The sequence below is a fragment of the Equus przewalskii genome, chromosome 5 (genome assembly GCF_037783145.1).
Source record: "Equus przewalskii isolate Varuska chromosome 5, EquPr2, whole genome shotgun sequence".
Classification (NCBI taxonomy): domain Eukaryota; kingdom Metazoa; phylum Chordata; class Mammalia; order Perissodactyla; family Equidae; genus Equus; species Equus przewalskii.
The window spans coordinates 71,442,595-71,452,820 of record NC_091835.1 but is presented as its reverse complement, the minus strand read 5'-3'; the positions used below and the strand labels follow the sequence as shown (position 1 = coordinate 71,452,820).

At 57.2% G+C, this 10,226-nt stretch overlaps 2 protein-coding genes across 7 annotated transcripts; one reads left to right on the top strand and one right to left on the bottom strand.

The window, feature by feature from the left end:
- Nucleotides 1-2,421: 2,421 nt before the first annotated feature.
- Nucleotides 2,422-4,135, top strand: NPFF (neuropeptide FF-amide peptide precursor). Of its 4 annotated transcripts, none has more exons than XM_070621535.1 (4): nucleotides 2,890-3,022; nucleotides 3,320-3,440; nucleotides 3,675-3,796; nucleotides 3,931-4,135. In XM_070621535.1, the coding sequence occupies exons 2-4, from the start codon at nucleotides 3,333-3,335 to the stop codon at nucleotides 4,061-4,063; spliced, it is 363 nt and encodes a 120-aa protein (XP_070477636.1). In that variant the 5' UTR covers nucleotides 2,890-3,022; nucleotides 3,320-3,332; the 3' UTR covers nucleotides 4,064-4,135. The 4 variants fall into 4 exon arrangements, with proteins under 4 accessions (XP_008525717.1, XP_008525732.1, XP_070477636.1 ...); XM_008527501.2 differs by having other exon boundaries at nucleotides 3,534-3,796; XM_008527495.2 differs by having other exon boundaries at nucleotides 2,422-3,440; nucleotides 3,534-3,796.
- A 254-nt stretch (nucleotides 4,136-4,389) lies between these two features.
- Nucleotides 4,390-9,832, bottom strand: TARBP2 (TARBP2 subunit of RISC loading complex). 3 transcript variants are annotated; one of them, XM_008527481.2, is made up of 9 exons: nucleotides 9,297-9,832; nucleotides 8,574-8,743; nucleotides 7,683-7,785; nucleotides 7,008-7,103; nucleotides 6,369-6,441; nucleotides 6,045-6,162; nucleotides 5,608-5,735; nucleotides 4,977-5,178; nucleotides 4,390-4,821 (listed from the first exon to the last, which is right to left on the bottom strand). In XM_008527481.2, the coding sequence occupies exons 1-9, from the start codon at nucleotides 9,347-9,349 to the stop codon at nucleotides 4,664-4,666; spliced, it is 1,101 nt and encodes a 366-aa protein (XP_008525703.1). In that variant the 5' UTR covers nucleotides 9,350-9,832; the 3' UTR covers nucleotides 4,390-4,663. The 3 variants fall into 3 exon arrangements, with proteins under 3 accessions (XP_008525703.1, XP_008525711.1, XP_008525707.1); XM_008527489.2 differs by having other exon boundaries at nucleotides 8,574-8,738; nucleotides 9,297-9,528; XM_008527485.2 differs by lacking the exon at nucleotides 9,297-9,832 and adding an exon at nucleotides 9,049-9,207.
- Nucleotides 9,833-10,226: the final 394 nt, after the last annotated feature.

The following is a 10,226-nucleotide window of genomic DNA, read 5'->3' as shown; positions in this document are numbered from 1 at the left end:
AGGACAGAAGGAGCAGGGATTCTTATCCCTCCTTTTATGCATGGAAGACACAGCCTAGAGAAGGTGGGTGGTTTATATATTACATAACACAACATGAGCCACAGAGACTGGGGCTCAGATCTTTGCCCTGCCCTGGGCGCCAGGGCCCTCAGCATCACAGGAGCACTTGCTGGAGAACTTAGGTGCTTTATGTAGATGGGGGATGGGAGGGTGTCTGAAGGCAAGTGACTTCTTAGCTTTCAGTGTTTTATCCCCTCCTGACCTCCCCAAAATTAAGAAACTTTATACGCCCCACCCTCAAGTTTCCAGCATGTCTGGGGAGTGCACATAGACACTGAAAAAGAAGCTTTCTGTGACTTCTGTGGGTGTGGGGAGGAGGCTGGTCTGGAAATGAGGGGTGGAGTTTGCTTAGAAGCAGGGAAGAGAGTTCACAAGAAAAACAGGAAATGCTCAGAACCGTGGGGAGGTGTGGGGCGATCACTCTGCATTTCTGGGCATTTGTGTGTGTCCTTCACTTGCGTGATAATTCTCATCACAAGTGAGGCGAGGGAAGCAGGCTCGCGAACTCGACCAGGAGACAGCAGGTGTCTGAGGGCTTCCCAAGAGGACAGAAGTGGTTTAGAGGCTGTTTGTGGCTGATGTTTGGTATAATTGACACAAATCGGAAGCCCGAGTCTCCTCAGGAGAGTGGGAAAGGCAGTGGTGGTCTTTACTGTGATGTGGTCAGGAGCACATGGGGGTCCAGAGAAAGGCAAGAAAGGAAGTTGCTGGAAGCCAAATAACAAAGTCAAGATTGAGAAATTCTGGAGGTGTGGATAAGACTCTGAAAGCAGGACAGTTTCCCAAGTAGAAGAATTAACCTATTCCAACTTCTAACCAAAAGAGACAGCAATCAACTCCATCCTGGACGTGGGAAGCCAGCTAGACCAGCCCCTTTCTGGATGCAGCCTCAGCTCAGACCCGCTCCTAATTGGTGATCAGAGAAATATGAGAGGGGGAAGCAGGAGGGTGGGAAACATTCGCTGAGTGCCTGCTCTGTGCAGGATGGAATACTAGACGCCTGGCTTTCATCAAGTCATTTACTGCTTGCCAGGACCTCCTGAGAACAGAGGCGTTTGCCTCCTGTTATTGAGGATGAACTCAGGCTGAGGTGGAGCACCTGGCCAAGGCACACAGGGAAGCGCCAGAGCGAGGACTGAAACTGAGTCCCGTGGCCCCCAGAGCCACTCTGCAGCGCCTCCCCCTCCCTCGCAGCCCCGCTCCTCTGGACCTCTGTCAAAGAACAGACAAGGGCCCCGATGTGGTGCAGGATCCATTTCCCGCAGAGGAGCCGTCTACCCACAGACTTGATGCTCCCTTGTAAGCGACACTGAAACTACAAGATAGAATGAGGAATGTCAGGTTCTGTGCTTGGGACCAACTGTGAGAGAAAGTTTACAGAAACGTACACCCTAACTAAGGCTGCATTAACAGAAACATGATATCTAGAACATCCAGATCAAAACCTGCCCTAACCTACCTATCCAAAGTGTAAGGTGGTTTCTAGATGCCTTGCTTTAAAGAGGGGACAACACTTCCCTTGAACAAAAAAAGACTCAGAGTGGGAGCATGAAATCTGTCTTCAAACACGCAGAAGGCTTGTGAACATGAAAGAGATGAGAGATGTTCTGTGAGACTGACTGGGGCAAACTGGGGCCCTGCTGGAGCCACAGAGCCATGGGAGCCAGCTCCAGGTAAGGAGAAGACTGTCCGAAGACGGCCTCAGGAGATGGCAAGTCCCCAGGACTCTGGTGTGCAAGGATCGTCACAGCTCACGTTTTGAGGACACTTGCTCTAAGTCAGATCCTGTGCCAAATGGATTACAGAGAGTGTCTCAAACAGTGCTTCCCCCCGGGAAGCGGCTCCTTTGCTGCTGCCATGTTCTAGGTGAAGAAACTGCAGCTGAGAGGCAGACAGCTTGCGCAAGGCTGGCTCACAGGCTCACGACCTCATGCCGCCTCTCCAGCAGAGGCCACAGAACCGCCCTGTGGGAAGGCCTAGGAAGGACTCTGGGATCAGAAGGGAAACTGCACCGGTGGCTCTGAGGGACCCCTCCCTGAGAGGCAGTGACTGACTTTTCCTAAGGCGGGATTCGATTGCCTCGATGGGTCAGCACTAGAGCAGGCAGAGGCTGGGGTGACTGGAAGGAGACAGACAAAACGATAGGCCAGCCCCAGTATCCTGCCCCTGCCTTTCTGGGACACGGAGTCGGGGCCCTAGGCCCTCCAACCCAGCCCACCCCTCACAGAGCTATTCCAGAAGGAAAGCGCCTGGCCTGACAGTGCAGAGCTGTGACCACAGGGTGGCAGCAGCGCTTCGGCTGCAGGGGCTGGCTCTGGGCCAAGGGGAGGCAGGTCCTAAGCAGCGCTCTCTGGTGAAGACGGGTCAGTCTACAACGCTGAAGCGATCTCCACCTTCTGCGAGCTCCGAAACCTTTTCGTCTCCTTCCGTGTCTCACTTTTCTATCTACAGGCAAATCTCATAGTGGTGATTCCATCTTTAACCCTCCAAAAGGCGTGTACACAGGGGGCTGGCCCCGTGGCCGAGTGGTTAGGTTCGCGCGCGCTCCGCTGCAGGCGGCCCAGTGTTTCGTTGGTTCGAGTCCTGGGCGCGGACATGGCACTGCTCATCGGACCACGCTGAGGCAGCGTCCCACATGCCACAACTAGAGGAACCCACAACGAAGAATATACAGCTATGTACCGGGGGGCTTTGGGGAGAAAAAGGAAATAATAAAATCTTTAAAAAAAAAAAAAAAAAAAAAGGCGTGTACACAGGAGGGTGAAGGGGCTGGGTGACCCTGACTGCAGCCCCGGTGAGGGGAGGGACCAGGCGGGTCATCCTGGCCAACTCTGACTCCTGCTCTTGCCCCCACCTCCCTCTGTTCCAGGACACGCCTAACCCTTCCTGACAGGACTTTCCTTCCGCTTTTATTCTACAGTTAAGAAAGCGGTGTGCAATTAGAGCTCTCCAACCTGTTGAGGTATTGGGGGTTCTTGAAGGCCCCCTAGGGCCTGGCTCTGACACAGTGTCTGCAATTAATGACGCTTCTTGAGCTCTAGAGACAGGATTTATGCATCTAATAAAGTCTGTAACTCCAGGCTTAGGGGCTGGGGGCTGGAGACTGAGAGCAGGAAGTCTGGGGGGTGCCATGGGAGGGGATCCCAGGTGGCTCTTAATGGAGCTGTGCATTTCCATTGCCTGCACTAGATTCCCCCTCAGGCTGTTGTGGGGCTAGGAGACAGGGGACAGCAGGTATAAAAGGTGGGTGTGCCTGTAGGAAGGCAGATAGGATGGATTCCAGGCGGGCAGCAGTGTTGCTGGTGGTGCTGCTGTTGATAACAGACTGGGGCCACACTGAAGGACCAGGGGGCCAGAATGAAGGAGACCAGATGTTCGAGGTAAGTTAGCACCCCCACCTCCATGTCACCATTTTTCCTCTACCTCAGCTTGAGCCTTATGCTCTAGGTTCAAAGCTTCTGTCTGGCTGCCAGGGTCTTCACTGGGTCCTCACATCTGAGGAAATGGCTCCTCAGCCTCCTACTACTTGCCCCTGGAAGCCACTCCCTTCCCCTTGTGACTTAAATGCCCAAGGACTTTGCCCGTCTTCCTTCCCGGATGCCTCCGTGGCACAGGAGGAAGACACCGAACCCTACCCACCGCAGGATGCCCAGACCCCTGGGCCACTCCGGCGCTCCCTGCTCCAGGCCATGCAGAGACCAGACTGGAGCCCAGCCTTCCTGTTTCAGCCCCAGAGGTAAGTGTGAGAGGGTTATGGGCAACACAGGGGCTGGAGACAGAAAGGGCAGGGGCCAAAGAGAAAGGAAAGGGAGGGGGCTAGAGAAGAGAGGGACTGAAAAGAGCTCCGGCTGAGGACAGGTCTCTCCTAAGGTTTGGCAGAAACACCTGGGGCTCCTGGAGTACCAAACGGCTGAGTCCTCGAGCTGGGGAGGGGCTGAACTCCCTGTTCTGGAGCCTGGCTGCCCCTCAACGCTTTGGGAAGAAACGACATGTCCTTCCTTGATATTTGTGCATGCAAAGCCCACATCCAAAAGTGCCATGTGTCCCCCCCAAATAAAGCTGTCTGGCTTCTGAATCCATGTGTCTGTGTCTGTATGAGACTTGAAAGGGCTGGGAGGGAGCCCCAAGGCAAGAAGCGCAGCCCCCACCTTCTCCACCAAACCAGACCCTCCTCATGGGGTTCCTGGAGGTCACTGCACCCAGCCTCCTGCCACCAGAAAGGCAAACATGGGGACATGTGGGGAAGAAGGGGGGAGGCACAACAGGGGAGGTGACCTACTGCTAACCTCCTCTGCCATCAGCACTACTCAGGGAACAGAGAGGGCAGGGTTTAAGAATCCAAGGAGCAGCACGTTTATTCTGGGCTCTAGGGGAGACCCCCCATTTCCTTCTCCCTTGTCATCACCAATAACAAGAGGATGGATCCTGGGCCAGCTGAGGCCCTGTGGTCCCTGGCTCCTGGCCCTCCACGGCCTGCCGGCAAGCAGTCTGTGTCAGAGGTAGAGACGGCACCTCCTGGGGGGTACCAGAGCTGGGCAGATGCGGGGGCCAGGGCAGGAAGAGCAGGGAGCAAGGGTGCACGTCCATGAGTCCAGCTGGGCCTTTACTTGCTGCCCGCCATGATCTTGAGGTACTGCAGGGCACGGCGAGCGGCCTCACCACGGGCCGCCTCCCTGGTGGTTGCAGAGCCATGACACACAGTGGCCGGCTGTGTGGACAGCTCCACCAGACACTGGCAGAGCCCACTCAAGCTCAGCTCCTCTGGAGACCAAGAAAGAGGAGGGAGGCAGCGTTGGGCGGGAAGGCAGCACCAGGAGGGGTGCACGCATCATCACGCCCTCCCACACCCCCTCAGACCCATCCATACTTGCTCTGGTCCAGTCCCCACCATCCCCCGGCCCCCCAACTAGCCATACCAATATCCAGGTAGCTGACATGGAAGGCCTGCTCCTCAGAGAGCTCACTGAGGACACTGCAGCAGGCAGGGCCCAGAGCACCTAAGGAGCCCAGGGAGCAGCTGCGGAGGGACAGGATCTTCTCTCCCACCGAATTCCGCAGAGAATCCCAGGTGCAGCCTGGGCCCCGGTTCCGAAGTCCATCCAGGCGGGAGCCCACACCCTGACGAGATGGGGACAGTGAGAAATATGCAGCCAGGAGCTGTGAGACCCAGGCATTTAACAGACATGCAATGTCTATTAGGAGAGAAAAGACCGAGAAGCTTCCTCCAGCTTGCCTCCCCCCAGTCCCTCCCTGTATGGCCTCCTCTAACAACTAGACCCTGGACCAGATGGCCAGGCAGCTTTCCTCATCCCAGTAACACAAGCCTACAAGGCCCCTGTCCTGGGCCAGCTCCCCCACAGCACTCACCAGGTGGGCCTACAGTTAAGGCTGAGAGGAGGCCCAAGGAGCCCTGGGTCTGGTAGGAAAATGGGCAGAAGCAGGCCCGGGACCCAGAGAGGCTTACTCCCGACCCACAGACTCCTGAGCCCCCAGTGCCTGCACCGGCACAGCACATGGAGCCCAGTGCCCGGCCCACAAGCCACTCACAATGGAGAAGTGGTCGTCATCAGGCTCCGCCTCATTCCCATCCCGGGCATCCAGGGGCACCGTGTGCACTCGAAGCAGCATTTTGGCCGCCGCATTACGCTTTGCCAGCTTTTTGGAAGTGCCACTGCCTGCATGTGGGAGAGGGCTGCTGGTTTATGATTCCCAAAAGACCTAGCTCAAACTGTCCACCCAGCTCAAACTTGGGTTGAGGGTCCCCTCAGGGGATGTCAGTTGGAAAGGGGAGCTCGGGATCTGCCAGGCACCTGAGAACACGATGGGCCAGAAGAGGGAGGTAAAGAGAGGGCTCAAGGAAGAAGCTAGGAGGAAGGAGCCGAGCCCAGAGCAGAGAAGCCAGGACCGCGGGCCGGAGCAGAGAAAGACTAGGAGCTGCGCGTGGCTGGGGGACAGTAGCTACAAGAACTGTTCTGCCCAGTTACCAATCTCAATGAAACGCTCCACTCGGCAGGTCATGGTAAACTCTTTGCGGTGGGCCGGCCCAGACTCCTGGGTCACCGTGTACTCAGGCAACCGCCAGCCTTTCTGCACCACCAGCTCCTTGGAAGGGGAAACAAGGGCACACAAGGCTGAGTGAGAAAAGACACCTCGCATCCTCTCCCTCCTACCCTAGAAGCCTCAGGTAGGAGAAGGAATACAGGGGGGTGGATAGCCCGCAAACAGGGTAACCGGCCCACAGAACCTTCCCGCACAGCCCCTAGTTCAAGAGAAGACAGGCATGCACAGAAAATGAGGATGGGGCACACCTGCAGAGCGCCAACGGGGTTGCACTCAGACTGCTGAGGGGAGACGGGGGGCTGCACCTCCATGGGGGGGCTCCTGAAGGAAGAAGGGCCCAAGACCAATGCTGATGGGGCTGCCTCCTTCTGTGGCTGCGCATGAGTCCTCAGCTCTGCTTTGGTTTTCCCAACTACCACCTCCCTACTCCCTGCCAGGCAGGCAGCTGTCTGTCCAGACGTCCAGCCGGCTTCCTTGCCCCTCCCACCCAAGTGAGGTCTCCTCCAGGTCCCAGGCCCATTTCAATTTTCTGGAACACTTGATCATCACTTCTCCAGGACAGTGAGAGAGGGGCTGTATATCCAGTCCCCGAAGCACCTGGTGGGACTCACATAAGACCATCTCGTGGCCGGCTCAGAAGAAAATGGGGCCTGCAAGACCTTTAAACATGGTCAAACATCATCCACATGGCTATTTAAAAGTCACCAATTACTTCCTGTCCCAAGAGCTTACCAGCGGGTGCAAATTCTTCAAATCCTGGTCCCCAACTATTCATCCTCTGTTTACTCTCAGACTTCCTCACGCCTGACCTGCCTGGGTCCAAGGGCTGGGGGCCAGGAGCCAGGAGCCCTTCCTCCCCGCCCAGGCAGTCAGGAGACACAAGATACCTGGTTGGGACAGCAGACGGAACGGGAGTAGCAGCCGCTGCAGCAGTTAAAACCAGACCGTCCTCAGGCAGTGAAGAGTCTAGGGGAGAAAAAGAACTTCCCGAGGGGAAGGGGGCCTTTGATTCACACCCATGTGGGAGGGGGCGGAGGGGGACCCAGGTCTCCTGACCTGCCCATGCCCTAAGAAAATTCCTTCCCACTCGAGCCAAAGACTCAGGGAAGTTCAACCACCAGCTCTTCCTCCTGGGCTCCTTTGCTGCCAAACACCAGATCAAAAAGAGTGAGAAAAGGGCAAGGAGGGTCTCTTCGTACCCAAGAACCACGGGAGCAACAAGCTCCTGACCTGAGTGTGGAAGAGGGAAGGACAGCTTGCCAGAAAGAGGAGGCATGTTGGGGAGCAACTCCTTCCAGCCTCAGCCTCCACCCCTCTCCCTCCCTAGCCTAGGTCCCAAACCACAGCCATGACCCCTCAGTGCGGCTGGCTATTCCCCCCAGAATCCTTCCAGCAGCAGGAGCCCTGTAAGCATCCTGCCCGGGTCCAGAGGAAACTCTCAGGAAAAGGCCAGGTCGAGGTGGCTAAGCATCACTGCGCCAGGCCTACTGGGCAGAGGGGCTGGCGCAAGGGCGTGGGTTCCTGGCAGGGCCTCTAGGATGCCTTGGCTCTTCCTCCCTCACCTGCTGTCCTCCAGGGCCGGCTCCAGCATGCTCCCCCCTTTGAGGTGTTTGAGGGCCACCTCAGCTGCCTTGTGCTTGGCTGCCTTCTTGCTGGGGCCCTGACCTGAGAGAGGGGGTGTGGGCAATACTGGAGGTCACTGGAAGGATGGAAGAGAAACCGGCATCCCACAGCCTCTCTCCTCACAGCTAGAGGTAGTCAACCAAGGCCCCTCTCACACACCTCCCCCTGCCCAAGACTGGAAGTGTCACACTAATCGCTGGAAGGAAGGGCCCTCCTTTATTCTTCCATGAGCTCCCCAAATCAAGCCATGCCAGGCAGAACTGCTGCTGAACTCAGATACTGTGGGTGGAGATTCTTTCTCTGCCTCACTTTCCTCTGGCCAGCACTTTCTTTGCGCTCAATAAATAGAGATGGCTGGAAAAACAGAAACAGTAGGCTCTACAGTCAAAGCCTGGCTCTGCCACTTCCTAGGGATGTGACCTTGCACCAGCTAAAGAATCTCTCTGAGCCTCAGTTTCCTCACACCTAACATGAGAATACTACTACCTACATCACTGGATTAGACTGAGGTTTAAGACTAAAGAGGAATTTGCAACAGAGCACCTGGAACAGAGAGCACAGCAGGCACTCACTTCCCCAAATACTTCGCTGAGATTTCAGTTTATCTCTTATTTTTTTCTCTAGGATGATGACGATCTGCCAGATCACCGTGGCAGTCCTACCCTCCTCCTAGCAGACCTGTTCTCCCAATCCAGTCAGTGGCTTTTCCCCTGAAATCTCTCCTTCCCTCAGCGGCCTTGGAGAAGAGGACTGTGAAGAAACTCCAAGAAATAAAGCCAATGGGGCCCTGTGAACGCACACCCCAGCCAGGTTGCCCAAGCCTTCCTCACCAGTGCAGCTGGTGTCGCCAACGGTGACCCTGAAGGTGAAATTAGGCTGGTGGGCTTGGCCCTCGGCTTTGAGAAGGTCGTACACGGGCGTCTTCCCTATTCTGGTCCCATACTCCTGCAGAAGGCTGATCGGGGTCTTGCCCGGGTTGGCTGCCAGCATTTGCTCTATACTGGGGGGAGGGGCACAGACCCTCATCACACCTCTCCTCTCTGCACCCACCTGGCCAAGCACTGCCACATCAGACCCAGGCACATTATGGGGGACATAGGGTCCAGGGGACCCCAAGCAATACAGCAGCCATTGGCTGGGTTCAATGTGGAGAAGAGGTGCAGGCTGAGAAAGCTGAGTGCACTGCCCCAAGGCAAGCGGGGACTGCGCTGTTCCTGTCTCAGTCAAGGCGGGGATCCTGTACCCCAGTGCAGGTTGGAAGTGCATGTCCCCTGACACAGTGCAGGCCAGGAACTCAGTACCCACCAAATGCACTGAATGTCGGGGGCGTAAAGCCCAGTGCCCCAGTGCAGTCTGGGAACCCGGCCAACCCCAAACTATTTACAGCTGGAGGCAGTGACCACTGCCGGGATGCATGCCGGGAACCACGGCCCAGTACCCCAGTGCTTGCCGGGAACAACCCTCAGGCCAGGTGCATGCTGGGGCCGCACCGCTACCCCCTCCGCACCGCACCACGCTCTTAGCCCTGCAGGGATCGATACGAGGCGGCTCACCTGGGCAGCCCGCAGCCCGTGGTAGTGCCGGAGCCCTGCTCCTCTTCACTCATTCCCTCCTCCGTCCCCGCGGGCGCCACCGTGACTGCAGCCTCCACGCGCCCCGATACACCGCCGACGAGCTAGGGCCGGGGCCAAGCCCCGAGTCGCGGCCGGTCGGGCCCGCCGCAGGGCATGCTGGGATATGGAGTCCCCCGCCCACCGGACTCCATGAGGCTCCATCAGGAGAGACGCTATCCGCCCCACAACCCTCCGCGTGGCTCGCCCGGGCAGACAGCACCGCCTTCTGGGAGGAGCGGACCCCTCCCCTGTCGCCTCCCGACCGGAGGGTGGTTTTTTTGTTTGCTTTTTTTTTTTTCCAATGTCGTCCCGCCTCCTTCCTTTCGTGTCTCTTCTCCCCTGGGCTGGGGCTCTGGGCATGCGTACTAGCGTAGTGGAAGGGCCTGGGGGCGGGGCGATAAGGGCTGACTCGAGCACCCGGGCCTTCGAATCCCGAGAAAACTACAGAACCCAGGAGCTCGCGCGCCATCTTTGTCGCAGCTGGAGGGGCAGGGTCAAGCATGCACGAGAAGCTTCGCGGCGTGATTGGTTATTGCGGCTTGCGCTCGCTTCCTCGAGGTGGATTGCGATTGGTTACTTTACCTAGCGGGGCGGGGACAAGGGAAGAGTCAGCCCCCCTTTGGCTCCGCCTCTTTCTTGAGAAAAGGTTGTGATTGGTCCAAGGACCAGGCTACTGTCGGATCCCGGCTCTTCTCCGTCTGGGAGGGTGGCCCTTACCTGGATGTTGGAGGGGACTGTACTCTGTCCCACAGAGCGCAGGGACAGTTGTATGTGCATCTCAGTTCCCGCCCAGCCTTCGGCCTAAGCCCCTGCCCCCGGGCCTTAGTCTCAAGAACCTGCTTCCTTTTCCTAGGTTGTCCTTCACCTCCC

What these genes read in the sequence shown, in the direction of transcription:
- NPFF (XM_008527495.2), top strand. Translation starts at nt 3,333, where the DNA reads ATGGATTCCAGGCGGGCAGCAGTGTTGCTGGTGGTGCTGCTGTTGATA. An exon ending in AAGGAGACCAGATGTTCGAG is followed by an intron (nt 3,441 to 3,533) that starts GTAAGTTAGCAC and finishes TCTGGCTGCCAG; the next exon opens with GGTCTTCACTGGGTCCTCAC. An exon ending in TTCCTGTTTCAGCCCCAGAG is followed by an intron (nt 3,797 to 3,930) that starts GTAAGTGTGAGA and finishes GTCTCTCCTAAG; the next exon opens with GTTTGGCAGAAACACCTGGG.
- TARBP2 (XM_008527481.2), bottom strand. Translation starts at nt 9,349, where the DNA reads ATGAGTGAAGAGGAGCAGGGCTCCGGCACTACCACGGGCTGCGGGCTG. An exon ending in ACGGGCTGCGGGCTGCCCAG is followed by an intron (nt 8,744 to 9,296) that starts GTGAGCCGCCTC and finishes CCCTCCCCCCAG; the next exon opens with TATAGAGCAAATGCTGGCAG. An exon ending in CCGTCTGCTGTCCCAACCAG is followed by an intron (nt 6,442 to 7,007) that starts GTATCTTGTGTC and finishes TTCTTCCTTCAG; the next exon opens with GAGCCCCCCCATGGAGGTGC.